Here is a 27,149-nt window from a genome sequence, read left to right on the forward strand (position 1 = left end):
AGCCTATGGAGTAGCCCTAGTTATATGAGTACGCTGGCAGAGTAGAGCATTTTGCTGAGGAGCGAGCACGCGTGACGGGATTGGTGAACGAGAAGGTTGAGCTGGTACTTAGGAACTCTGGGATGATCCGTGTGGAAAGTATGGGTAGATGTGGCAGGTAGTATGGGCCCGTACTACCGAAAGCAGAGGACCCATACTCGATACAGGGAGTATTCTGAAGGTTCTAAGTAGCAGATTGAGGAGTGATGTTATGATTCGAGTACCATACATCGTAACAGATTGAGGAGTGATGTTATGGTTCGAGTATCATACATCGTAGCAGATTGAGGAGTAATGTTATGGTTTGAGTACCATACATCGTAGCAGATTGAGGAGTGATGTTATGGTTCGAGTACCATACATCTTAGCGGATTGAGGAGTGATGTTATGGTTCGAGTACCATACATCGTAGCAGATCGGGAGGTGATGTCATGGTTTGAGTACCATGCTTTGTAGCGGAAGGTGTTTGTGCTTTTTCCAGTTATCCTGTCGTGTTTGGGTTATTCTATGATCGGATGCGATAGAATATGCGACCAGAGGGCCATGTTGAATGAGTTTCAACGGTGCATACCTTGAGAAGAGATTTGGGTTAGCTCCAAGGGATTGTTGGTGAGATGCCAATTGGAGTCACAAGACTCAGGAATGAGTAGATATGGTGGTTATGGAGGATTGTAGCATGAGTTGAGCAAATAGCCGATGGTGGAGATGTCATTTTATGTGATCTGAGCAGTGCTAATTCTGTTCCTGTGGGAAACATGAGAGGTATTGAGACTTTCGGTTTCCAAGGTTGGGGGTGAGCCCTGTGGGATAGCTTTGGTTACGATCTTTCATCAGAGTATTTGGGCAGTATGTTTGTCGAGAGGTAACGTTAGAGCCTGAGCAGGTTATCAGTGGGGTCTGAGATGGTTAAGGACAAAGATACACGCTATCTGAGCATAGTAGGGCATGTATTAGCTGCAGCAGCAGACGATCAAGAAGAGGATATTAGGGCGGTGGCACTTATTTTCTATGATGAGTATCGAGTGTGGTAACGATGAATCCACTCTTATTACAACCCACGTGATGGAATGATGGTTGAAGAGTCGAGGATAAGGAATATGTTAGTTCGTTATTTTCAGACTGAGAGTCAGGGCTACGAATGGATAGTTGAGATGTCCGGTAATGGAATGGTACGAGATTCTGAATGACTAGAGGAAGTCATGATGAGAAGTTTCTGAGGATTTCATCGTAGATTCGGAGTATTTGGAATTGCTTGACCTCCATCAGGGAGATCATCAAGCATTGCGTATCACCTTCCAAAAGTAGGTGTGATGTTATTGATAAAAACAGTCTGTGGGTTAGTGATGTGCACAAAAGTACTCATTAATTTTAATATTTATAACCTAACAAACTTAACTAACTATGCACTTATAAGCAGTGTACTTAGTCAGATTACAATATAGCTTGGGTAAGTCGGGTGTCGATCATAGGGAACGATGTTCTAATTAATTTACTTACTATTAAATTAACCTAATTTATTAACAGGTTTAAAAGGGGTTTTATCTGGTTTTACAAGATTAGATGAACTTAATTCAAATTCAATAAATAAAAACACACTCTTGTTTAGTTTGAATCCACTTCTCCCTTATGGCTAGCTAATGATTACGGATTATTAAGTTGGTTTTTAGTTGTATTAGTAATTTAGTTCTAACTTACCAATAACTAACTAATTCATGTCAAACCATGTATGTTCACACATAATTAAACACAGAACTAATTATGAATGTAAATATGCTATGTAAGATTTGTTGTATAAACGCAATTGTGATCACAATACACGTTCTCTAGCACAGCTAGGCTTTATTTATTCTAATTACTAACTAAGATTGGTCAATCCTAGATCTAACAATTCAATGTTCACTAAATCATTAGGTAAACAAGTTCATGCAGTTTAATGGTCACTAAGCTACACAGAACATGCAATCAAGCAATTAGAAAAACAAATAATAGCATGCTGGGTTATACAAATCAAACACAAGCAATTTTTTACCAACTAAACTTAATCCATAAACATTGAACTATTCATAAGTTTAAAACTTCATCTAGCTAAACAAGAGTAGCTAGATTCAGCTGGTCATCATAGCAACTAAACCAACACAGCTAAAAGTAATGAAAGACATGTTCTTATTTAACTAAAATATAAACCTCTATTCTTTTTGGTGTTGAAAACCTTCTTCCAGAACCCTTCTTTTGCTCTGAATCGTCTCCTGGAACTCTTTTCTTCAGCCAAAAGCTTCTTCCTTTTGTAATAATCAGGAGAACTTAAATAATCTCCAAAAACCCGCGCCACGCCGTGGGCTTCAAGCTATCCGTATCCTCCAAAGAAATCCTCCGCGTCGCGATGTCTATCTTCTAGAAACCCCATGCCATGTCATGGCCGACTTTGCCACATCGTGGATTTAGTATTTATCGTGGATTTATTCCTTTCTTGTCTTTCAAGCCTCCCATGTTCCACATATTGCCACTTTTGGTCCCTCTTTTTGAAAATCCTTTATATTGACTGAAAATAACAATTTAAAGTCATAAGTATCATTATTCTAAACATATTATCAATTTATTAATAAAAATGTACTTAAATATTGCCTAAAAATAAGTATAATATGGCAATATCAGTTAGATTGTTGGCAAACCAAATCGGTGATGGATCGAACCCTGAGTGGGGGAGAACCGGGTACTTTAAGATCAGAGAATTGTTCAAGAGCGGTTAGAGTACTGGATAGAGAGGCATGCGGTGCGAATTCCTGATACTAGGGTTATTGGTGGTCAAGGAGAGGGCAGAGCGAGATAGTGCATGTGGTACGTGTTTGAGAAAGGATGAGTGTCCCCACGGCAAGTGGCCATTGGTCGGAGACCTTGTGGTGGTTAGGAATCCTTCAAGGTTAAAATGGTGAATTCGAGGTGGTTGGCTAGTAAGGTTAGTTCGGCGGTTGGGAAATTCCAGTCCGATGTATGGGCTGTTATATGTAGTTTGGGAAGAGCAGATATGAAATGAGATGACCAACCCTAGGATCGGTCAGTGTATTCTTGCATGAGTTTTGAGCAATAGAGGAGGGAGTTTCAGATGGTTGTCCTCATGTTCCAAGTCATTATCGATTTGTCAGTGCTTCGTTTGAGAGTTGGGATACTCCGAAGTTTCACGTTATGCGAAATGAAGGATAGTTATGATATCCTAAAGGAATGCTTTGAGGTATTCGTGTATGGTGCCGTAATTATGGGACAGGTGGTTGAGGCAGGACATCGTGATGTTCTGCGATGGTGTTTCTGGGGTATCCGAGTGTGATGCCCTGAATTCCGAATTATTTTAGAGTCGTGAGTTTAAGGCGGCAAGTGGTGATATAAGTATCTACGGTTCCAGTGGGAGCCCTTCGGGTATTGACATCAAGAGGGGTCATTTAAGAAGGTGGATTGCATCAGGGAAAGGTGTTTTGTTATGTCGGTTGTCGTCAGATATTATGATGCGTAAGTTGGATGAGTGTGGGTACTGATGGAACCTCGTTCCCTGTAGGACTTTGCTTGTACTTCGGTTGGGTTCCTCCTGGTTACCTAGTTACTACTGCAAAATCATAGAGAACAGAGGCCGTCAGCCGTTTTCCGGGAGGAGCTCCCGGAAGAATGCTCCGACGATCAAGTTAGAGGATGATTTAGGGTTTGTGTATGTGTTCTCTAGAAGGGCCAGAGAACTTACCTTGCTAGTCTGAGAATGCATCCTTTTATACCTAGCGCCCCTGCCTGGTCCGTACCAGACATGATCGATTTTTTGGGGAGACAGGATCATAGGCGCTGATTGGAGGGTCATACGCCCTCAACCTCTAGAGCGCCCTCATTGGCTCTGATGGTAATGCTCTGATCCCACTGTTTGTCCGCTGACCGTACTTTTTGTCTTGGAGCACAGAGCGTCACTTGGCGGGCGCGAGCCTTCCGCCCGGGCGTTCTGCTCCCGGTGGCGCCAGCGGGCACTGAGCCTGCTGGGTTGGACCTGGCTGGTGTACCCGGCTTTAAGGCCTGAACGCGACTCTGTTGTGCTGCCCTAGGCACACCATCAGGTACATATATATGATAGTCCGCGGAGCATGAGTTAGAGGACGCAGTGTGGTGTTAACGTGAGCATGAGACTGTGGGATGATATGAGGGAGCGCTGCTAGTCAGCGAGAGGGTGTTGTGATACTACGGGAAGTCGTAGTACTCACTAGTCAGTGAGAGGGTGTTGTGATACTGCGGGGAGCCATAGTATTCACTAGTCAGTGAGAGGGTGTTGTGATACTGCGGGGAGTCGTAGTATTCACTAGTCAGTGAGAGGGTGTTGTGATACTGCGGAGAGCCGTAGTACTCACTAGTTAGTGAGAGGGTCTTGTGATATTGCGGGGAGCCGTAGTATTCACTAGTCAGCAAGAGGGTATCGTGGTACTGCAGGAAGTAGTATTATTCGCAAGTCAGAGCATGCCACAAAGGAGTGTTAGGCTTGGGTAGCCTTATTATTGAGTTTTTGGGGACCTGATGTTCGGATCAGGAGCGAGACTGTGGTCTCCTTAATGATCAGGGATCGTTATATACAGAGTTAAGGTGTGGTAATCATAATCATAAGGAATCGGGGTAGTGACGTACGCATGGGCTGCGAGTCATGAGTCATGGGTTGAGTGGATCATAAGGGCGGGTGGTCCCAATTCTGGTTCGGACCAGACTCTCGAGTTTGAGTTTGGCTCTAGTGGTGCCTTGAGTAGGCGAGATGAGATTCTAGATCCTGAGATGGGTCCCAAGTTGAGAGGTATTGTTATCCAGCTAATGCCTTAGACCTGTGTAGGTCAACACTTGGGTATAGGAAGTACCGCGAGGCGCATGTATCTAGGGAGTGGTGTTCGACAGAGGTCGAGAGTGAAATGATTTAGTGGGTGTGTGTTATTTGTTGGGGTAAATAGAGCTTCGTGACTTGTGTGTCACCATGCCGAGATTGTTGTGTAAGAAGGAAGTCGGTGAGACATTTCAGGGCATGTTATGGGTGACCTTTGGAGGTGCAACTGTGGAGTCAAGAGTTGACTTAGTGCCCAGTATTGAAAAGGGATACGAGAAACAAAGTTTGGGCTTTCGAATGTGATGTCTGAGGACACTTCTGAACGAGTATGGTTTTTCCCTTGTGTTTGAGGGCAATAATTTACCTTGGCTGAGTTTTCCTATAACAACAGTCATCATTTGAGCATTGGTATGCCACCCTATGAGCTGTTGTATGGGAGGAAGTGTCGGACTCCCATTTGCTGGGGAGAGGTAGGGCAACGTGTGATGGGTAGTACAGAGATTGTGCTTCAGACGACTGAGCGTATTCAGCAGTTTAGGCAGAGGTTACTGAAGGCCCAGAGCCTTCAGAAGAGTTATGCGGATAGACGACGGTCAAAGCTCGAGTTCCAGGTCGGGGGCTTCGTACTCCTGAGGGTATCTCCTTGGAAGGAGTGATTCAGTTTAGAAAGAGGGGCAAGCTGGGACCTAGTATATTGGTCCATTCCGAGTGATTGTGAGGGTAGGCTGGGTAGCCTACCATGTGAGCCCTGTTTCTTTGATGATTTCGGGACGTAATCATCCTAAGGGGGAGATAATTGTAACGCCCGTAGATCCGGGCTAGTCAATTTAGAGATAATAGGGGTCGAAACGACTTTTCGGAAAAAGATTATTTAGAATAAATAATCTTAACCAAGTTTTAGTATATGTTACAAGGTTTCCGTACATATAAAGAGCACCGAAATCCGAGTTATAACGAAGAAGTTATGACCCGTCGAAGTTTCGCGACGGAACCGACACGGCACCGGGAAGTCTAAAGAGTGAATTTACGATAGAGTGACTTTTAGCCTTAACGATCTAAACAAAATTCATAGAAAATGTTAAACCAAGAGTGTCCATAAAAAGAACGCCCAAATCTGACTTCGTATGAGGAAGTTATGATTTTTCTAAGATTTAGCATAGCATAGCACAACCCGAAAATTCGAATTTTAGATCGGTCGATTTTCAGCCAAAATAATCTAAACGAGAAATGAAGATATCGTTAATAGGATTTAAACGATAAAAAGACAGTAAAAAACAGAGCTCGTATGCGAAAGTTATGGACGAAGCTTAGTCGCTACTCTTCGAGTGCGATAAATTCGATACAGTTTTATAAATCCGAGATAGAATGAGAATTAGCCAACGTGGTCTAAATGAAAGTTGTAGTACTCGTAAATACCAACACGTGGATATAAATAAAGTCAGAAATGGAGCTCGTATGCGAAAGATATGGACGAAGCTTAGTCGCTACTATTCGAGCGCGATAAATACGATACAGTTTTTTGTAAATCTGAGATAAAAGGAGAATTAGCCGACGAGGTCTAAATGAAAGTTGTAGTCCTCGTAAATACCAATGCCTGGATATAAAGAACGTATAAAATGTAGCTCGTACGTGGAAGATACAGACGAAACTTAGCGGCTACTTTACTATAAAATCTCTATAAATAAAGGGTGAACCCTTCATTATTTCTTCACACCATAAGCATTTCTTTCTCTCTCTAACTTCTCTCTAGCCTCCCTAAACCCCTACCAAGTCTAGGTAACCTCCCTAGCACGAGAAGAAAGCCCCAGAGCGCCCGACGGCTCCGAGAAGAAAAGCTTTCGGCTCGGAAACGCTGCTCCAGCGAAGCCCAGTTTTTAATAAAAACCCGCTGTAAGTGAGCTACGCCTATACTATATTTAATATAGCTTTTATTTAATTATAGTAACATTATTAGGACCTCAAAATAATTATTTGGGTTATTATTATGAGTTATATTGAGTGTTATTTAACGCTTATATAATAGTAATAATAGCTAGACTATTAATTAGTCGCGGTTAACGTTAAAAACTAAACCCTTGGTATTGATACTAGGTTTTGTCGAGTAAAATTGTTTTGAGATAACGAAGTGTTGTATGAGTTCGGAATCACCACCTAATCAAGTGAGTGCATAGTTACTTTCATCTTACACTTAGATATGAAGTATTTTATATAAATTACGTGCTATGTGTGCATATTATCTGAGTACTTGCTGTCTATGCTAGATGAACGATTGTATACATGTTTTAAATGATTTAAACTGTATATGTATTTTATATCTACGATAATGTTGGGGTAAAACATGGGTAGATGTAATAGATGGAATATGAGTTGGATGATGAGTTGAGAGGTGTTATAGACCACAAGGTGAGGGTGAGAGGTGGATGATGTGAGAAGCCTTTCCCAAATGATGGCCCTTTCATTCAGCAGAGTATGGATGACAACCATGGACTATTTTAGACAGTCCAGTGGAACACTAGCAGGCTCGCAACCTGTAGGTGTTGTGAATGATGTGTTCACCCGGTGTACTCTAAACCCTGGCGTCCATGCAAACTTGGTGCCTAAACCTTGGTGATCATGCAGACTTGATGCCTAAACCTTGGTGATCATGCAGACTTGATACCTAAACCTTGGTGATCATGCAGACTTGATGCCTAAACTCTGGCGACTATGCAGACTTAGTGCCTAAACCCTGGCGACTATGCAGACTTAGTGCCTAAGCCCTGGCGACTATGTAGACTTAGTGCCTGTTGTGTAAATCGTGGCAACGATGAACTTCGTGCCAATTCCTTAGGATGATCCTTAGGAATAAATGAACGAGGAATAGCTGATTCTTAGGGTAAATCCTTAAGAATAAAGAAGATAATGGGGATGGATAATTGGGTTGATTGTTTAATTGTTTAAACATAATAATTATATTATTGTGGGTTGAAAACCCTATGTACTCACCAGGTTTCCCAACATGACCCACTCAGTTTATTTATATCACAGGTGTTGAGATGAAGTCACATTACATTGAGAGACTTAAAAGAGATATAGTTCACTAGTGATAATGAATTTAAGTTCTGTTTATGCTTATGTTTATGTATTGATGATGACATCCCAAATATTTTAAAATGAATTAAAATACTTTTCTTCGGAAATGCTTTGATAGCGTATTTATCATGTTTTACTGGGAATAAATTTCGCAACATTTTTATTAAAAGAGGTACTCTGATTTTATAAAGCATAAACAAAATCGGTCTTTTCTGGCCGTGAAATTGGGGATGTCACACCACAGAGTTATAGCCTCGAGTGGCTAGTATGTGTTATGTGTGGTATTTTGGGGAACTCACTAAGCTTCGTGCTTACCGTGTTATGTGTTATGTGTTTCAGGTTTTCCTCTCAGAATCGCGGGACGACACCGGCTTGATTGTACACACCAGAGAAAGAGTTATGAGGATCCTGGATTTTTAATGGAGTTGTGCTTTGTAATTGAATAAAAGAGATTTTTATACAAGATGTTATGTAGAGTATGCATTTAAAAAAAATGTTTTGAATTTTCACGTCGTTACAGGACAATGGGCCTTCATATGGCCCACCTGCTTACAATGATAACAAAGTCTAACGCTAGAAGCTGGAGTCTGCTGTCTATAATCCCTCGTAATGTGGCCCTGCTTGCCACACTTGTGGCAACCCGAAGAAGATCGACAAACCCCATCATGCACCTTGCCGCACTTCCCAAAAGTGCGACCCTTCTGACTTCCCGCCCTAGAGTCAGTGGTCCTAAACCGCTTCGGTATAGGCTGCGACTGTGCCGGGTCTGCTCTCACCTCCCGAATCTGTAACTCGATCTCAATCTCACGCCTCTTGGCGGCCTCCTGCATCTCTAACAATGACCCATAACGCTGAGTGGAAACAAACTGCCTGATCTCCGTCTTGAGCATGCTCAAGTAACGGGCCATCTAAGCCTGCTCGGATGTAGCAAAATCAGGGCAGAACATAGTTCTCTACGTGAACATCTTGGTGATCTCCATCACCGACTCAGTACCCTGACTCAAATCGAGGTACTTTTGGGCCAATCTCTCCCTCTCTACCAGTAGCACATAATGGGAATGGAACATCTCAAAGAATTGCTCCCAAAAAACGGCAACTCTTTGCTTAGTAGAGTAAGAACTAGTAGCGAGCCTCCACCAATCCTTGGCTCCGACCCTCAGAAGGTTCAGAGTACACCTGAAGTTCTGGTCAGCAGGACATGAACATGTGAAGAAGCACCCCTCCACATCAGATAGCCACCTCATGGCCACAATTGGATCCTGAAATCCATCGAAAGTTGGGGGCTTCGTATTATCGAAGCCCGGTTACTGAAAAGCCCTCCCTGACCCAATACCTGCAGCTGTCACGACTGCAACAACAACAGTCTCGGCAATGGCTGCGTAGTGATCTTCAAAGAACTCCATCATCGCAGTCTTGATAGACTCAAACATCTCCGAAATCTGACCCTATAAAATAGTAACCACCTCCTCACGGATGATCTCCCTGACACGGTCCTCTGTTAATGTTGGCACATCCTGACTGCCAGTCCCCGGTCCTGACCCAGGTCCGGTCTCGAATTGTCTCATAACCACCATACTGAAAATACACCAGGAATATATCAGATAATTCACATACATAACGGGGAACCAACTCCCAACGAAGCCCTAGGGTTGTGATTTCCTCGTTATACATACAAGTCCTGTGATTTGAGTAATCATCATAACACCATAACAATACTCATAAGCATAACCGAACATGCAGTCCTCACTCTTAGAGGAAACTAAACATCTCACGACTGGCCAACTGACCTCAAACCACTCAACCATGAAACTTTCACCAACCTTACAACACTCGCATATACTAATCATACATAACACTGGACCTATAGACTTTTGAATATCTGATCCTACCCTAACCCTTCATCAAATAAGAACAGGAAATAAGGCCAAACCAAACATTCTCAGGCTATAAGATCTTAGTTATATATAACCGTGATACATACACTAAGATACTACAGCAATGATGTCAATTTCATAAAGAAAAGGTCCTAGGCTATCAGGCATCATATAATCAGAAAATTCTATCATGTAATTTCTGAAGATCGCTAGCCTATACTAGCATGTTGTTCTAACATATCATAGCATCAAGAAATAACATGGTATTTTGGGGTCTACTTTCTGGCTCCGGCTGATCGTACACATCGCATCCTCCTTTAGTAGTTTAAAAACCATTTGAAAATCTTTTCCTTAGTTTGAGATTGGATTCATATGAGTGTTCCTCCAATTCGCTCAAACCAAGGCTCTGATACCAACTTGTAACATCTAGAAAATTCATAAAATTTTTAAACATTTTCAAACATCCAAAACCACCATTTATTACAAATTGTTTTCAAAATAGTTTGTCATCAAAGTAATCCCATAAATCATAACATAAAATACGATGAGGTGCATGATCAAGCCTTATCCTTCTCGCGATCATCTGAAGTACCTGAAACAAAATCCAAAACTTTAAGCTCAAAGTTTAGTGAGTTCCCCCAGAATACCAATCCAATAACAACTCACATATAATAACAACATACTATGGCCCAATCAACCATCGGGTTGGAATGCCAACATATTATGGGTCTAGTCAACCTTCGGGTTGGAATACCCCCGACCCTCAACCATCGGGTTGGAATGCCAACATACTATGGATCTAATCATCCTCAGGATGGAATACCCTCGGCCCACAACCATCGGGTTGGAATGCCCCGACCTTTTGGCTTACGCACAAAGCAGATAAGCCTCAACCACCAATCAAATATGTGCACATATAACAGATAATCATATAACAATCTACAAGAAACCAAACAGATCTATCAGACCACTAAGCATAGTATCATCCTATCTACTAGGATATCGATATAACAGATCATAATATCATAGCAACATGCATAACAAAATATCAATCTGATGGGCCGTCATTGGTGCCTTCAACCCACAAGTATAGTGTGGAAAACTCACCTCTCAAGTAATGCTGAACTGATAAAATCCAACTCCAAGACTCAGCTCCGGACTCAACAGCCTACAACCACCATATAACCATTCTATCAAAACCTCCAAATACCCAAAATGCCCTCAAAGTCAAACTTGGTCAACCATGGCCAAAGTCAAAGTCAATAGTCAAGGTCAATAACCAATGTCAACAGTTCATGTTGACCCAACTCGCCGAGTGCATTTATCGACTCGTCGAGTTCCTTCAGTACTTCAGAAAACGAGAAAAATCCGAACCAACTCGCTGAGTTGTTAGAACAACTAGTCGAGTTTCTACAGTATTCAGAAAAAGGGAAGACCCGATTCAACTCGTCGAGTTGACTAGGAAACTCGTCGAGTTTCTCCTAGTCTTAAAGCATTCAGCCAATTCCCAAGCGGATCTAGTGCCACAAACCATAGATCTGGTCCCTTAGAACTGAATTACCACGTAAAGTTGCTAACTTTACGTCCATGCATGGCATCAAGAGGCTAAACCACTAAAATCAAGCTTATTAAGGGACTTAGAGCATGAAGGAGGGCCAAGACCTGATAAAGTTGGTGACTTTAAGTCCATGGAGGCCATGAGATGTCCAGATCTAAAGTCATAGCTTCATAACATGCTCAAATCCCAGAATGGTCCCAAAATATGTTAATAATGGCCATAGACTTTCAAATGAAGAGATCTAGCAAATGGATGGTCAAGGTATCGACTTTATACTTCAGAATGACTGCAACAACAATGAAAATCCCGGATCTAAAGCCTTCCTCCGAATCAATCCACTTTAAGCTTCAAGTTCCTTCCAAAAGAGCACCAAAAATCACACTCCAAGCTCACACACACTTAAAATGAGAGATGAGGCACAAGTTAGGGTTTCTCTGGACTGAGGGGACGATAATGGAGGCCAAGAATGAGTCATAAGTTCTTTAAATAGGGTGTAAAACCCAAAAAATTAGGGTTTCATAAGCAGCTGTCAACTCGTCGAGTAGACCTTGAAAATGCGCGGCCATCATGACTCTACACGACGAGTCGACACCTCCCAACTCGTCGAGTTGCCCTGAAAATACATATATAAGCTTTAAATTCATACCTGAAGATTTGGATGTTACATACACAACAAAATGGATGATCAATTTTTGAGTAATAGTTTGATGTCGTATATTGAAAAATATATTTTATAAAGTATTAGTAAAGATACAATTATGAAAATATATCAAGATATACGATTTTGCTGGGAACAATCGTAAGAATTATAACTATTTTATTGCTTATACGATCCGATCCAACACAAATCAACATCTAGTATCTTTTGTATCTTTTTCTTTTATATATTTACACTGGTTTCATTAAAATAGTTAACCATATGGTTTTATCGTTCTAGGCTTACCACCGGACTTTGAACGGAATTAATAATAGAAGATATTAAAACTTTAATGGCCAAAAAATACATCTTAATAAGTACAACATTAACTGAGAAATCAATAATTATCAACTTAACTTTATAATGATTAGCACAAGAGACAAAAAGTAATTTAAGTCACTAATCTCGCTTTCTTTGTCAACATCTTTTTAGGTCTTATGCCTGAATAATCCAAAAAATATAATATTAACTTAATAAATGATCTAATTTTAATTAATAAGCACATATTTAAATTATTAGTAAAAGAACAGATTATCAAAACTTAACTTTTATTTTAAATATCGAATCATTATTTGATTATGTTACATTTGGTTAAACATACTTTATAATTATATAACTTATTTACAAATAAAAAAGTAAATTTAAGGAAGATTCTTTTCACAATAAAAAATGTCACAAGTTTTTTTAAGAGTTATGGATATAGTGGAGTGATTAAAAGATCTAGAGAAATGACGCTATGTTACGTGTACGTTGTGTAATAAAATCTGTACCTTTCATATACGACGAGCGTAGCAGCAGACACATAGCCTGCTTTGTTCCCCCACCCTACCCCCTCCCCCACCCCCCACACCCTTCTCTCTCCATTGAAACCTCTCATCAACACTTGATTTTTCAATAGTCTTTCCGTGCAAAATGTCAGGCTTCAGATTTCACTTTCTCCATCTCCGATGCAACTAATCTTCATCTTCACTGTTCTTCTCTGCTTTGCTTCAGTTACTTCATTCAAATTCGCCTTATCAGGTATATACTTTAATCTTGCTTTTCACTTTGACTTCGATTCAGTCACTGATACAGCATAATAAGTAATAGCAAGCTTTTGTTACTTCAATTTTTCTTCAATTTTGTTTTCCGGCGCGATTTACGATGCATTTGAAGTTGAATTCTTATTCGTCTTTTGCTTTCAGTTGCTGTTCCTGGAGCTGCACCTTCTCTGATTAATTTTCCAGGTATTGTGTGGTATTATTATTATTATTATATCACATTTCTTATTTCAAGTTCAATGGTGCTTAATTCGGTTTGGATCCGTTTCGAAATCCGGTTGTATGCAATTATTCGTGGTATTTGCTTTGCTGGTTGCTTGTTTCGGTTGGATCTCTTTTTGTTAGATTCAAATTTAGTATCTCATAGTGTGATTCATTCGTCATTCCGCAATTACAGTTCGTAAATTGAATGCATTGTGGCGTAAATCAAGGAGAAGTAGATACACATTCTCGTTACTTTATCCCTTGCTTTCACATTTTGATATTTACTTATGGTGGTTGAGAGAATCATTACGATTTCAGAGAATTATTTCTTGATGTTTCATTAATTTGGATAATTTCAGAGCAAGTATAAAGGACATGGTCACACTGTGTTTTTCCCAATGAGTACTTATGACTTTTATAAATGGTGGGTGAAAGGAAAAAGTGTTGTTGTAGAATGAACTTCACAGCATGTTTTTAATAAATGATTGTCTATACTAATTAACTTCACATCAAGTTTTTAAGACACTGACACATTCTGGTTGGCTTTTCACATTTTGATCTTTATATTGAACCTCACAAGTAGTTTTCAAGACATTGTATACTTACATGGTTTTATAACTATGTATATATGACAGAGTGAAATGCATTGCTAGCTACATGGATCAATACGAAGTGCTTGAGCAAATTGGAAAGGGGGCATTTGGTGCTGCCCTTCTTGTACGCCATAAACATGAAAGAAAAAAGTAAGAATGTAATTGAATTTACTAAGTTTTGTAATTTGGTTGTTTTGTTTGTCTGCACATTTGCTCCATTATCTTAATATGTTTGTATGTATGTCTATTCCATGAATGCTTAGTTGCATTTTCATCTACACATATTGATTGTTTTCTTGAATTCCATGTAACTCTCTGTATATTAAGGTATGTGTTGAAAAAGATACGACTTGCTCGCCAAACTGATAGAACACGTAGGTCTGCACATCAGGAGGTTGGTATCCTTTACTTCTAATCATCCTACAATCTTTTCATATTTTTGTTTTTGAGGGTATCAACTATCCTAAAATAGCAAAATGCACCTGAGTTTATGTATTTTGTTTATTTCTTATTCTTGTTTAACTTCCTATGTCTTTACATGTACCCATGTGTTGGTATCTTATCTCTCATGTGCTTATGATTTTAAGATGACTATCTAAACCTCAATACTTTCAAAATGTCCAAACTAATCTACAGTCTCTATTTGTAGATGGAGCTTATATCAAAAATGCGAAATCCCTTTATTGTGGAGTATAAAGATTCCTGGGTTGAAAAGGTAAAAAATGAAAATATTATCATTCTTTTCATGTTCCATTGTCATAGTTTTCATTTTAATTCAGTTTGAAGTTTGAACTCATCCTGAAGCCTAATATACATATATATTATAACTAAATTGAAACGAGACTTAATTTTTTAGTTTTATTTGTTCCTATATCTACTTCCTTTTGGCAGGGATGCTATGTGTGCATTATTATAGGATACTGTGAAGGTGGAGACATGTTAGTACTTTATAACTTTCCCTTTCAAATTATAATTTCCTGTCAAATAGAGAATTATAATGATCATTGACATGATTGTTTCAATTTCCTCTATTTTCAGGGCAGGAGCCATTAAAAAAGCCAATGGCATGTTGTTTTCTGAAGAGGTACAATCTTGCATGAGTGCATATACCCCCCCCCCCCCCCCCCCCCCCCCCCCCCCCCCCCCCCCTCTTTCAGATTACATTCTAAACAACAAAGTATTGTGCAGAAACTTTGTAAGTGGCTTGTACAACTCCTAATGGCACTGGACTATTTACACTTGAATCATGTTCTTCATCGTGATGTTAAGGTTAGCTCAAAAAAACTAAAAAAAAATAATACTATCAGTAGTAATGTAATGCATCTTTCATGTTTGTTTGCTGATGATTATCCTTTCACAGTGTTCAAATATATTCTTGACAAAAGATCAAGATATACGTCTTGGTAAGTATCGTTTTCTTAAGCTTTTTCTTGATTTATAAGTAAGTGATGATGAATAATCAATAAATGCATCTTTCAGGTGATTTTGGACTAGCCAAGATGTTGACTTCAGATGACCTTGCCTCATCTGTAAGTGATATGTTTCTTACAAAAATCCTTAGCTTTTGAGTTTCATTCTGTTTTATTCTTTATATATTATTATTCAGGTTGTAGGAACTCCTAGTTATATGTGCCCTGAGCTTCTTGCAGATATACCATATGGTTCAAAATCAGATATTTGGTCTCTTGGTAAGACTAAATTAATATATTTCACCTTAAAATAAATTAACTAATGATACTAAATGTTATTAATTATTTCTTTTCTAGGATGCTGTATATATGAAATGACTTCCCATAAGGCTGCATTTAAAGCCTTTGTAAGTGTTCTCTTATAAGTTATATCTATTTTAATAACTAATGAGATAATATTTTCAATGATCCAAGTACATGTAATCATATAATCTTTTTTTTTTCTTTTTTTTCAACTTGTTGAACAGGACATGCAAGCATTGATAAACAAGATCAATAAGTCAATTGTAGCACCACTTCCAGTCAAATACACTGGTGCCTTGTGAGTCAACTAATCTTTTTTTATCTCCATTTTGCATTATGTAATATGCATCATTATATTATAATACACAAATAAACAAAATATAATCATTTTGTTTCAGTCGGGGACTCGTGAAAAGCATGCTGCGGAAAAATCCGGAACTAAGGCCAAGTGTACGCATAAAAAAAAAATCATATTTATATTATAAAAAGGAATTTGATACAATAAATAAAATCTTTTAAAATATTACAGGCAGCAGAGCTACTGAGGCATCAACACCTCCAGCCTTATGTTCTAAAAGTCAACCTTAAACTAAACAGTCCAAAACGCAGCATAACCTCCCATTGGCCCGAATCTGACTACATGAAAAAAACAAGGTTTGTGGAGCCCGTTTATCTTCGTCCAAGGTCACGGGAAAGACGGCTATCATGTGGCAATGATAGAACATTGAATCCAAGCATATCTTTAGGTGATCAAGGTTCGCCTTTTTCAACTAAACGTGTTCAAGATTCCCCTCATTATTTACAAAGAAGAATGGGAAGACTATCTATTGGAAGCACATGTGAAGAGTCTCCCATTACCAGAAATATTTCTTCCAAAGCTTCTAATTCCACCAAGAATCTCAAATTCACTTCCTCTGCTACTAAAAAACGAACCGACCTCTCCAAGGGTCGTGAAACGGTAATATTCTTATATTACCATCTGGGACCTGTTCTAACAACAGGTTCCAGTTTAGGACTGATGACTAACCATCAGTCCTTAATTAACAAGTTAAAAACTAAAACTATTCTATAACTGGTTTTTTAAGTTATTGTATACTTTTAGGTGTTTTTTAATTATTTTTGTTGGCCCAATGTAACACATTGGTAGTCCTCCGGTCCCCCACATGCCTATAGTAAACCCTTCTAGGTTTGTACTTTTTTCTACTCCAATAATCCAATCGTATATTGACACTTGTCCTTGCCTTGAATGCGTACTTAACCCCACACGACAACAACATGTGTGTTGGCTTTTTGACTTTTGAAGTATGAACAATCAAAAAGAAAAATTATCATATCTATTCCATTTTTCATTTTATTTTTGTATTTTGTAATTATAAATTATTAAAAAAAAGTTGAACTATATTTTATTGTAATATTTGTTTTCTTTTTTCATCATATTAATTACTAAAACTTTATCCAAAACTGGACTGAACTGAACTGAAACCGGTCTGTGTAGGAATGTGATTCAAGAACTTCGGTAAAACAACCGGGTCCCACAAGTAGACGCGCGTCTCTACCCCTCCCAAAACGAGCCACAATCGAAGAATCGCCATTCAAAAGTGCAAATTTCCTCCACCACACAAATTCCATGGACGTTTCCGTAAACGCCCCTCGAATCGACAAAATGGTAGAATTCCCACATTTTACACCGACCCGTAGAACCTCCCTAACCTCCGGGCAAGGCTCTTCATCGCCACCGCCATGTGACCGCTCAATCATGAAAGACAAATGCATGGTCACCACCTCCGGCCGCAACAACTCCGCCACCGGAAGCGACTGCTCCGACCAAAACGCCACCGCCGGAGCATCCAGCCGGACGTCATCGGACCTCCGGCGGCGGCGGTTCGACACGTCATCGCAGAAGCAACGGGCGGAGGCGTTGGAAGGGCTTCTTGAATTTAGCGCGCGGTTGTTGCAAGAGGAGAGATTTGAAGAGCTTGGGGTGTTGTTGAAACCGTTTGGACCCGGGAAAGTGTCGCCTAGGGAAACGGCTATTTGGTTGACTAAAAGCTTGAAGGAAAATACTTCGAAGCAAGAGGAGCAATTTTAGTAAGTCATGAAATATTAAAATGTTTTTTTCTTTTTCTTTTTTGTAATGATTCTGTATGCATGGACATTGTAGTCGTAGAAGAAGATAATTGGATAATTGGATAATTGGATACGGATACGATAGATGAGGGGGTAGGATTATTTCTCGAATCTTTTGTATCGGATGCTGATGTCAGAGCATGTAGTGTAATGACTTTTAGTTTTAATTTTTAATCTTTGTAATTTGCATGTCTTTCATGTTGCCTTCTTGTTATGTACTTATGTTGATGTTGTTCGGTTTTAGTAGGAAACAGTTGTTACTTGAAAATAAGTGAAGGTTGGTGCGTAACATGTTACATGGTATTAAATAAAGAGTTATGTGTTTTGATCAGTTTTGTTAAATTCTGGACTGCGACTTGTCATTTGGGGTAAAAGTACAACTGTAAGGAATATAGGGGGGAACTTTTTTTAGAATAAGTGAAAATCAGAGGACCAAAATAAAACAAAGTAACTGTTACTCTGTTAGGATTGTAGAAAGAACTTTTCATTTTAGAAAAATAAATAAATAAAAAAGAAGAAATAATCAAGAAGCTTAAAAGTGGGTTCCCATTGTGAAACATGATACTGCAAAGTGCAAACAGTGAAACCCTACAGCGGTAGGAATTGGACCCCAAACTCAGGGCTCCTTATGAAAAGAGTTGAAGCCTACTTACTTTGGTTACCTTTGGGGTCTAAAGTAATACCTTTTTGTTTTTGGTCACAAAGTAAATGATTAGTTAAACTTTAGTTGCAAAATATTATTAATTGTTTTATGGAAAATATAATAAACAAACTACATCTTAGGCTAAAGGGTATGAGAAATGTTTCACACATAGAAGCTGACGTGAAAGGATATTTCCATCGGTAAACACGGGAGAAAGAAGAAAGTGTCTCTTTCTCTCTCTCCTTTCCCCGCTGTTTTTCTCTTTTCCTTGGCATTTCACTAGTGAACATCATTTTTATAGCTTTATGGAATGGTTTGATGATGAAGTGACTACCATTTCACTAGTAATATATTGAATTGCCACATAGACGTTACATCAACTTTATCTCTCTTTTCTATCTTCTATCAATTTCAACCCACTACACAAGTAACACGTTTTTTGAACCCTCCAAACCTTCATAATTTTGATATAAAAAACATTTTGTTAAAAAACACACAAATACAAATGAAATTAAAATCCTAAATATGAAAATTAAAATCTTAAATATGAAAATTAAAAATATAATAAAAATAAACTCATCTTCTATAATAGGCACTTAGGCATGCTAAATGTGATCTAGAAGATCCGATTGAAGGGTGGTTGATTCCGGAGTCACGCAATTCTAAAATCATATATAGACTTATTTCTATCTCAGTTGGGAGATCGGTATCATGCACCAGACATATAACAACATCTTCGTTTTTCAGTATCATATTTTGTAATAATAAGACAAGCATGCATTATTTTTTTTATAGAAAAATAAATAAATAAATAAATGACAAAAGAAATAAACAATAAATTTGAAAGTGGGTACCCATTGAGATTCATGATACTGCAAAGTGAAAACATAGAAACCCTACAACAGTAGGAATTGGAACCCAAACTCAGGGGCTCCTTATGAAAAGAGTTGAAGCCTACTTTGGTTACATTCGGGGTCTAAAGTAATACCTTTTGTTTTTGGTCAAAAAGTAAATGATTAGTTTAATACTTCAACTTTAGCTGCAAAATAGTATTAGTTATTTTTAGGAAAATATAATAAGCAAACCATCTTAAAGTGGAGGGTATCATTCTATCATAATCTTTTTACCAGAATGGCATTATCTCTCTTTTATTATTCCCAACCCATTACACAATAATATATCTTTCTTAAGCCTCCAAACTCTAATATAATAAATAAAATCCTAAATATGATAATTAAAATCATAAATCCAATAATTAAAAAGATAATAAAAACCAACTAGTCATCTAAAATAGGCATGCTCAAAATGATCTAGAAGATCCAATTGAAGTCGGTGGAGGGTTCCCCATAGAGCTTGACAATACCATAGCTGAAGTTGTAGAGGCTTTCACATTTAGTTCTTACTGTTGGATTAATCGGTTAATAGTAAACTTTCCTTATTATAAGATCTTTTATATCTAGTTTAAATAATGTATTTTAGGAAACTTGATATAGACATTGTTTTAGTTTTTGTGTTTGTTTAGGATTTAATTATGTCTAATATAAATAGGGTACAAGTTTCAGATGTTAAAAGAAAAGTTTTGTTTTCTCGTTTAATTAGAAAAAGCTTAGTACTCAAGGAGTTTTCTATTGTTCTGTTCTTTCTTCTTTTAGCTGCATACTTGTTTCCTTTTTGTTTATAAGTGAAGCAAGTTTCAAACCTAAGTAATCTTACACGTGGTATTAGAGCGGTTTCGTTGAAGGGGGTGTGATTCGAGGTTGATCACAAGCAACCCCGTTTTTTCTTAATCGGGTTTGTGAGAGACTAACCGGAGGCGCAGAATAATCGGACGGGAAGACGTCAAAGCGGGTGGCTTTGATTCAGTTCTTTTTGTAGGTGACGGTAAAGGTAGTTGTGACCTTGTCTTGTTGTCCGGTGGAAGAGTGCTCTCGGAAAAAGCTTGATTAAAGAGGTCGGGGTTCAGGAGAAAAGGATTTCGTTGGTTAAAGAAGGTGGTTGGATGACATATCAAGTTTTGGTTTTGACTCCAACGAATTATCCGGTGTGGACGGTCAAAATCAAGTCAATTATGGATGCACACGGCACATGGGACATGGTCGAACTGAATGCGTTAGGTGAAACATTTGATCAAACGAAGTCAAAACAAGCTCTTCCTTTTTTGTTTCAAGCAATACGCGAAGACATGGTGTTGCAAATGACGAGTTACACCGACCCAAAGCAAGTATGGGATGGGCTAAAAACACGGTATTTGAGTGTGGATCGGGTGAGAACGGCTCGGCTTGCAACGTTAAAAAGAGAGCTTGAAAGTTTGTGCATGAAGGAGGGTGAAACGGTCGATGATATTGTAACAAAATTATCCGGTTTACGAGCTTGAAGAAGTCGATTTGGTGAAAAGGTTACTTGATTCGATACCTAATTCGTTTCTTCAAATTGTGGCTTCAATAGAGAAATGTTTCGAGTTGGATTCAATGTTATTCGATGAAGCGGTTGGTAGATTGAACGCATACGAGGAGCCTATAAGAGGAACCGAGAAAATGGATGACACTCAAGATGGGTTGTTGTTGGCTAGTGAGGAAAAATCACATGTTTGTAAGCATTGTGACAATGGACGTTCAAATCGGGATGACTTTGGACGTGACCAGGGAAGAGGTCGGGGGTTCGGGAAGTCGAGATGGTAATGAACGTGTCTGGGATAAAAGACATGTTAGATGTTACAAATGTGGTGAGTTTGATCACTATAAAAACAAGTGTCATAAATAGAAAAAGGAAGAAGCGATTCTAATCGAAGAGGAACCGGGAGTGTTTTGAACGAGTGACATGATCAAACCGATTAAGGGGGTGATTGTTGGATTAAACGGTTAATAGGAAACTTTCCTTATTATAAGATTTTTTATATCTAGTATAAATAAGATCTTTTAGGAAACTTGATATAGAAGTTGTTTTAGTTTTTGTGTTTGTTTAGGATTCAATTATGTCTAGTATAAATAGGGTACAAGTTTAAGATGTTTAAAAAAAAAGTTTTGTATTCTCGTTTAATTAGAAAAAGCTTAGTACTCAAGCAATTTTCTATTGTTCTGATCTTTCTTCTTTTAGCTGCATACTTGTTTCCTTTTGTTTATAAGTGAAGCAAGTTCCAAACCTAAGTAATCTTACACTTCCTAACATATTCAAGTACTCATGAAAATTAACTCTTAAAATATCATGAAAATTTGCATATTTGAATCTGAAATAAACTCTTAAAATATGATGAAAATACCTAGCAAAACCCAAGATGTCACACACCATGTTACAGGCTACTTGTTATTACAATTTGTCAAGCAAGACACATACATAAGCAAGAGATTACATGTGAAGGATAATATTATTGCAACCAAAATAGTACTATTGATTATTAATATTAAGTAGTAGTAGAAGGAGGTTGAGAAGTTGCAGATTCTTGTTGCTTAATGTTCCATTGATCAGGAGTGAGAGCTTTGGTGATGGAAAGGGCATGAATGTCTTTCATCTCCTCAACCAGTGCCCCATTCACCATCCTATGCCTTTCCAACAATCTCTTCCCTTCAAATTCTTCACTCACAATCTCAACTTGGAAACTTGCACCACACCTGAAAACAACCACCACCATCACCAAATTCAACAACTGGTATATGCAGAAATAATGGACTGCATTTGTTTTTTTTATTCCAAACTTACCCTCCGGATGTATCAATCACTTCCTGAAAATAAAAAAACATTCAAATATCAATCATCAGAATAAAGAAACTTAAACCAATATATGTGTTTCTACTTTCTAGGAAGAAAAAGAAAAGAAAGATAGAGGACTCTGGAATGTAATGACTTATTCCATTCTATTTCTGTCATTCCTTTCCATCCAACCAAACAGATCCTTAGTGGGTAGAAATTTTGATGCTTAGTTGTTGTTCTTTAGTTACTTCCTTGGTTCAACCATAATCTCTTCATTTTCGTGATTTACGCTTAGGGTTTTCAGTTTTCAGGAGTGCAGTATCGCTTTGTTCTCATTTTAGGATCATTATTAGAAGTTGTTTTGGAAGCACACCATCATGGATTGAAGAGATACGACATGCTCTACTGCAGTTTTCAAGATACAACTAAAACAATTGGGAATCGAAGTAATTTCTTCGCATACGCAGTTAGCACAGTCGAAATCACAAATGAAATACAATAAATATGCTACAAATTGACTGATGCAATCCGAAGTGTATACAAGTAAATGAAGGGAAGTGCTTACGATATGAGAAGGAGACAGTTTTGACCTAAGTGCCGACTCCACTTGCTCCTTTGACACCCCCATGACTCTCTCTCAAAATCTTCAAGCTTTCTTGACGACGAGATGATATCAACAAATGGGCGTGAGAAGAGAATACAGGCGGCGTCCCAATTACGCGTTCTTTACTTAATTTTGTTGTATAAAGGAGTTATATCGAGTTTTAAGTGTATAAATTAATTTGTTCTAATAAAGAAATAATTTAAGAAAGTGATAATATTTTCGAAGAGCGGACTCCTATCTTACATCATCTCGTTTAAGGATGGCAAAAGAAACCGAACTCGATGGTGAAAACAAAAAACCGACATATTAGGGGTGGGTTGGGATCAGTTAATCGGGGACCGAATCGGGTTTGGTATGTTTTTAGAAAATTTCTGTAGGTTTGAGGATGGTAAACATAATACCAGCCCCAATTACCCAAAACCGAAACCGAAACCGAAACTGAAATTCATTACCTGAAACCGTTCATGTCATATTATTATTGTTTTTTTCGTCACTAGTAACCACTTACAAGTATGTCACTCTTAATGGTCTTATACGTTATCAAAAGTATTATGGATCTAAATTTATGCTTGCATCACTAAGGCCCCGTTGATACGCATCTTTCCAGGTCCAAACAAAATTTTTTGTCTGAATGGACCGGAAAGCCTGTTTGATTTGCACAAAAAATAAGTCTTTCCCGGTAAGATATGTCTTTCCCAGAAAGCCCCAAAATCATATCTTTCTGGCTGAATGGGCTGAAAAGACAGTTATGCATCAAACCCCGCATCTTTCTTTCTTTCTTAGATTATTAATTTTTTAAAATTTATTTTTTATAACACCCAGAAAATTCAAGTCAATTTAAAATTTTTCAAAACATTTAAAACCAACAGTTATTATAGATTTGTTTTCAAAATAATCTATATCAGAGTTCTCCTAGAATCATAAACAAAACATGAGGAGTTGTACGATCATGCCTTCGCCTTGCCGCGATCTCCTAATGTACCTGAAACAATAAACTAAAGCTGTAAGCCCGATAGCTTAGTGAGTTCCCCCAAAATACCAACGCCATACAGTTATAACCATATCATATACACATATAGGCAAATAATATGCATCATGAGACTTCAGCCTGACTGGACCGCCTTGCAGGCCTTTAGCCAATCTGGATCACTCTCCGAGCCTTCAACACGTCTGGACCACCTCGCAGGGCCTACAGCCTATCCGGACCGCTCGCTGGGCCTTCGGCCTAACTGAACCCCTTTGCAGGGCCTTCAGTTTATCCGGACCGCCCTGGGTATGTTGGCCTTCAGCACAAAGTAAGACCGCCTCAACCCAACCCCCAATCAACAAACATGTGCACATACATATCATACGCTAGCATATATAACAATAAAGACGATCTAACAAATCGCTAATCATAGCAACATCCTATTACCAGGGTATAGACCTAACAAGGTCATTAAGCATATCACCATCCTAACTACCAGGATGTAAACCAATAAGCATATCATACAATAAACCCGGATATAAATCCGACAAGGGCCGACATTGGTGCCTTAGACCCATTAGATATAGTGAGGATAACTCACCTCACAACTGACACGCTGAAGTGATAAGCTCAACTCTCGAATCACCGTCACAAACTCCACCACCTATATTCATCATAGAATCATATCCATAAATTTCCAATTTCCCAAAATGCCCCTAGAAGTCAACTAGTCAACCGTTGGTCAAAGTCAAAGTCAACGATCATGGTCAATAGTCCATGTTGACCTCAACTCGTCGAGTACAACCAACCTATCGCCGAGTACAACCAGCCTATCGCCGAGTTCCTTGCTTAACTCATCAACTCGCCGAGTCACTTAGGTGACTCGTCAAGTTCCTAACGTTTGTGGCCGTAAACTCCTGGGCCAACTCGTCGAGTTTTCCTGCAACTCGTCGAGTTCATGCGTGTCTAAAGGTTGGGAAAACCCTAGCTGACTCATCGAGTCACTTTACTGACTCGCTGAGTTGACCATGCAACCTGTTGAGTCCCTTCACTCCTACATCCAAATAGATGCTTTTAAGCCATACTAAGGTTCCATATTGAAGATCCAAATCCCCAAGGCATGTTTATCACGTAAAGTTGCAAACTTTATGTGCATGCAAGGCTCTAGAGAATCTAAATGACAAATCCAAGCTTGCAATGGAGTTTTACACCTTAGGATTGTCTCATTCTTGCAAAAGTTGGAAGCTTTATGGACTTAGAGACCCAAGAGAGTTCAGATATGAAGTTGCAACTTCAGATCTTAGCTCAAACACAAGAAAGGCTTCCTAATATGCTAGAAAAGCCCTAAAATCCACCCAAATGAGATCTAGAATGAAGTGAGGTCAAGATAATGGCTTAATACCTTCCAAAGGATGCCAATTGAGGTAGATCTCTGATTCCCACACGTTCCTTGCTCCTAGTCACTTGATCTCCAAGCTTTTCTCACCAAAAATCCTCTTCCAAAGCTTAAAACACACAAATGGAGCACACTCACACGAATTAGGGTTTATGGAGTATCAAGAGGCTGTAAGGGGAGGCTGAGGAGGCCAATGATCATTTAAATAGGGTGCAAAACCCTGGAAATTAGGGTTTCACCCTCCAGATCCTACTCATCGAGTCCCTTCTTGGACTCGACGAGTAGGTCACTTAAACACGTGGACCAACCCGCTGCTACTCGACGAGTCAGGGCAACCAACTCGTCGAGTAGACCTTGGAATCATGAAAATCTATAACCAAATAAATACCTGAGAATCGGGGTGTTACAATTCTCCCCCACTTGAACTAGACTTCGTCCTCGAAGTTTGCCGCGGTGAACAACTCCAGATAGTGCTCTCGTATCTCTGCCTCCGGCTCCCACATCCACTCGGACCCCCTCCGGTGCTCCCATTGTACCTTTACCAAAGGTATCTCTTTGTTCCGCATAATCTTCACCTTTCTCTCCAGAATGGCCACGGGCCTCTCAACATAATTCAGGCGCTCATCGACCTAAATGTCATCCAACGATACTACCTGTCGGCACCTATCGGCGTAACTCTTCTGCCGACTCTGAGCGGTCTGCAACCGCTGCCTGATCTACTGAATTTTTTCAGTAGTCTGCAAGACTAACTCCGTTCACCCCATCACCCTATGTCCGACCTCACCCCAACAAACCAGGGTGCGACATCTCCCACCATACAACAGCTTGAAAGGCGAGGGGCCAATGCTGGAATGATAGCTGTTGTTGTAGGCGAACTCTGCAAGGGGTATGTGGGAATCCCAGCTCCCACCGAAGTCGATGACACACGCCCTCAACATGTCCTCGAGGGTCTGAATGGTCCGCTCGCTCTTACCGTCGGTCTGCGGATGAAATGTTGTGCTAAAGTGCAACCGCATGCCCAGTTCCTCGTGGAACTTCTGCCAGAAACGGGAGGTAAATCTAACATCTTGATCGGAAACAATGGAGACTGGAACCCCATGGCAAGCAATGATCTCACGAACTTACACTTCAGCCAACTTCTTGGCCGATGAACTCTCCCGTATAGCCAAGAAATGAGCACTCTTGGTTAATAGATACACGATGACCCATATAGCATCAAACCCCTTCGCTGTCCTCGACAACTTGGTAATGAAATCCATCATGATCTGTTTCCATTTCCACATGGGAATCTCTAGGGGCTGCAACATACCATGCGGCCTCTGATGCTCGACCTTGACCATCCAACAGGTCAAGCATCTCTCGATGTACCAAGCAATCTCTTGCTCCATACATGGCTACCAGTAACTCAAACTCATGTCTCTGTACATCTTGGTGGCCCCCGGGTGAATAGAGAAGTGAGACTTATGAGCCTCCTCCATGACTGTCTGTCTGACCCCACCAAACATCGGAACCCAGACCCGACCGAATTGGGTCAACAATCCACCGCTATCTTGCACAAATCGGGCGTTCTCACCCCTGATCTCTCCAGCTTCCAATTCTCTGGTCGCATGCCCTCGACCTGAGCATCTCTGATCAAACTCACAAGCGGAGAATCTGAAGGGTTTTGAGCATTCTAACACTCCTGTGGTGTACATACAACCCTAGAAACCTTGGATCTATGTTTGACTATGATACATGCAAATAATTATTTTTCCAAGGTTCTTATCCTATCTAGCATGGCATGGGGAACTTGAATCAAATAAAGCTAGTAGAATTACTTACCTTGTAGTTGTAGTTGATTGCTTGGAGTTTTAGAGCCTAGCACCAATAGTGTGGATGCCTCAAATGGAAATCACAAATCACCACAAACTTTGGAACTTTGAGAGAATAGTAATCACCTTCTTGAAATCGGCCCTCTTACTTTACTCACCACAACTAGTGTGATTTCAAGAACCAAAGCCTCCTTTATATAGTGTGGTGGATTAGGGTTACATCCATGTAAACCCTAATACCCATGTCTTTTCATTTCCATGAGATCCATGGGTTAAAGCTCCATGGAGTATCCATGGACTTTC

The 27,149-nt window shown here is 39.3% G+C and overlaps 2 protein-coding genes across 3 annotated transcripts; one reads left to right on the top strand and one right to left on the bottom strand.

The window, feature by feature from the left end:
* Positions 1-12,897: 12,897 nt before the first annotated feature.
* LOC111918890 (serine/threonine-protein kinase Nek2) lies at positions 12,898-17,934 on the top strand. Of its 2 annotated transcripts, XM_023914508.3 has the most exons (18): positions 12,898-13,085; positions 13,250-13,291; positions 13,669-13,733; positions 13,945-14,052; positions 14,230-14,296; positions 14,552-14,617; positions 14,794-14,840; positions 14,941-14,986; positions 15,091-15,171; positions 15,263-15,305; positions 15,382-15,431; positions 15,509-15,590; positions 15,669-15,718; positions 15,839-15,912; positions 16,013-16,064; positions 16,144-16,572; positions 17,110-17,702; positions 17,776-17,934. In XM_023914508.3, the coding sequence occupies exons 4-18, from the start codon at positions 13,967-13,969 to the stop codon at positions 17,789-17,791; spliced, it is 1,782 nt and encodes a 593-aa protein (XP_023770276.1). In that variant the 5' UTR covers positions 12,898-13,085; positions 13,250-13,291; positions 13,669-13,733; positions 13,945-13,966; the 3' UTR covers positions 17,792-17,934. The 2 variants fall into 2 exon arrangements, with proteins under 2 accessions (XP_023770276.1, XP_023770275.1); XM_023914507.3 differs by lacking the exon at positions 13,669-13,733.
* Positions 17,935-21,656: 3,722 nt separating this feature from the next.
* LOC111918889 (protein BOLA2) lies at positions 21,657-22,822 on the bottom strand. Its single transcript, XM_023914506.3, has 3 exons — positions 22,634-22,822; positions 22,078-22,100; positions 21,657-21,989 (listed from the first exon to the last, which is right to left on the bottom strand). The coding sequence occupies exons 1-3, from the start codon at positions 22,694-22,696 to the stop codon at positions 21,782-21,784; spliced, it is 294 nt and encodes a 97-aa protein (XP_023770274.1). The 5' UTR covers positions 22,697-22,822; the 3' UTR covers positions 21,657-21,781.
* Between the last annotated feature and the right edge of the window lie 4,327 nt (positions 22,823-27,149).

This window comes from Lactuca sativa, chromosome 2, assembly GCF_002870075.4.
Source record: "Lactuca sativa cultivar Salinas chromosome 2, Lsat_Salinas_v11, whole genome shotgun sequence".
NCBI lineage: Eukaryota > Viridiplantae > Streptophyta > Magnoliopsida > Asterales > Asteraceae > Lactuca > Lactuca sativa.

Excerpts from the sequence above, each read along its gene's own strand:
- LOC111918890 (XM_023914508.3), top strand. The coding sequence starts at position 13,967 with ATGGATCAATACGAAGTGCTTGAGCAAATTGGAAAGGGGGCATTTGGT. Across the intron at positions 14,841-14,940 it reads TACTGTGAAGGTGGAGACAT|GGCAGGAGCCATTAAAAAAG; the intron begins GTTAGTACTTTA and ends CTCTATTTTCAG. Across the intron at positions 15,913-16,012 it reads GTCAAATACACTGGTGCCTT|TCGGGGACTCGTGAAAAGCA; the intron begins GTGAGTCAACTA and ends ATTTTGTTTCAG.
- LOC111918889 (XM_023914506.3), bottom strand. The coding sequence starts at position 22,696 with ATGGGGGTGTCAAAGGAGCAAGTGGAGTCGGCACTTAGGTCAAAACTG. Across the intron at positions 22,101-22,633 it reads AACTGTCTCCTTCTCATATC|GAAGTGATTGATACATCCGG; the intron begins GTAAGCACTTCC and ends TTTTATTTTCAG. Across the intron at positions 21,990-22,077 it reads GTGATTGATACATCCGGAGG|GTGTGGTGCAAGTTTCCAAG; the intron begins GTAAGTTTGGAA and ends GGTTGTTTTCAG.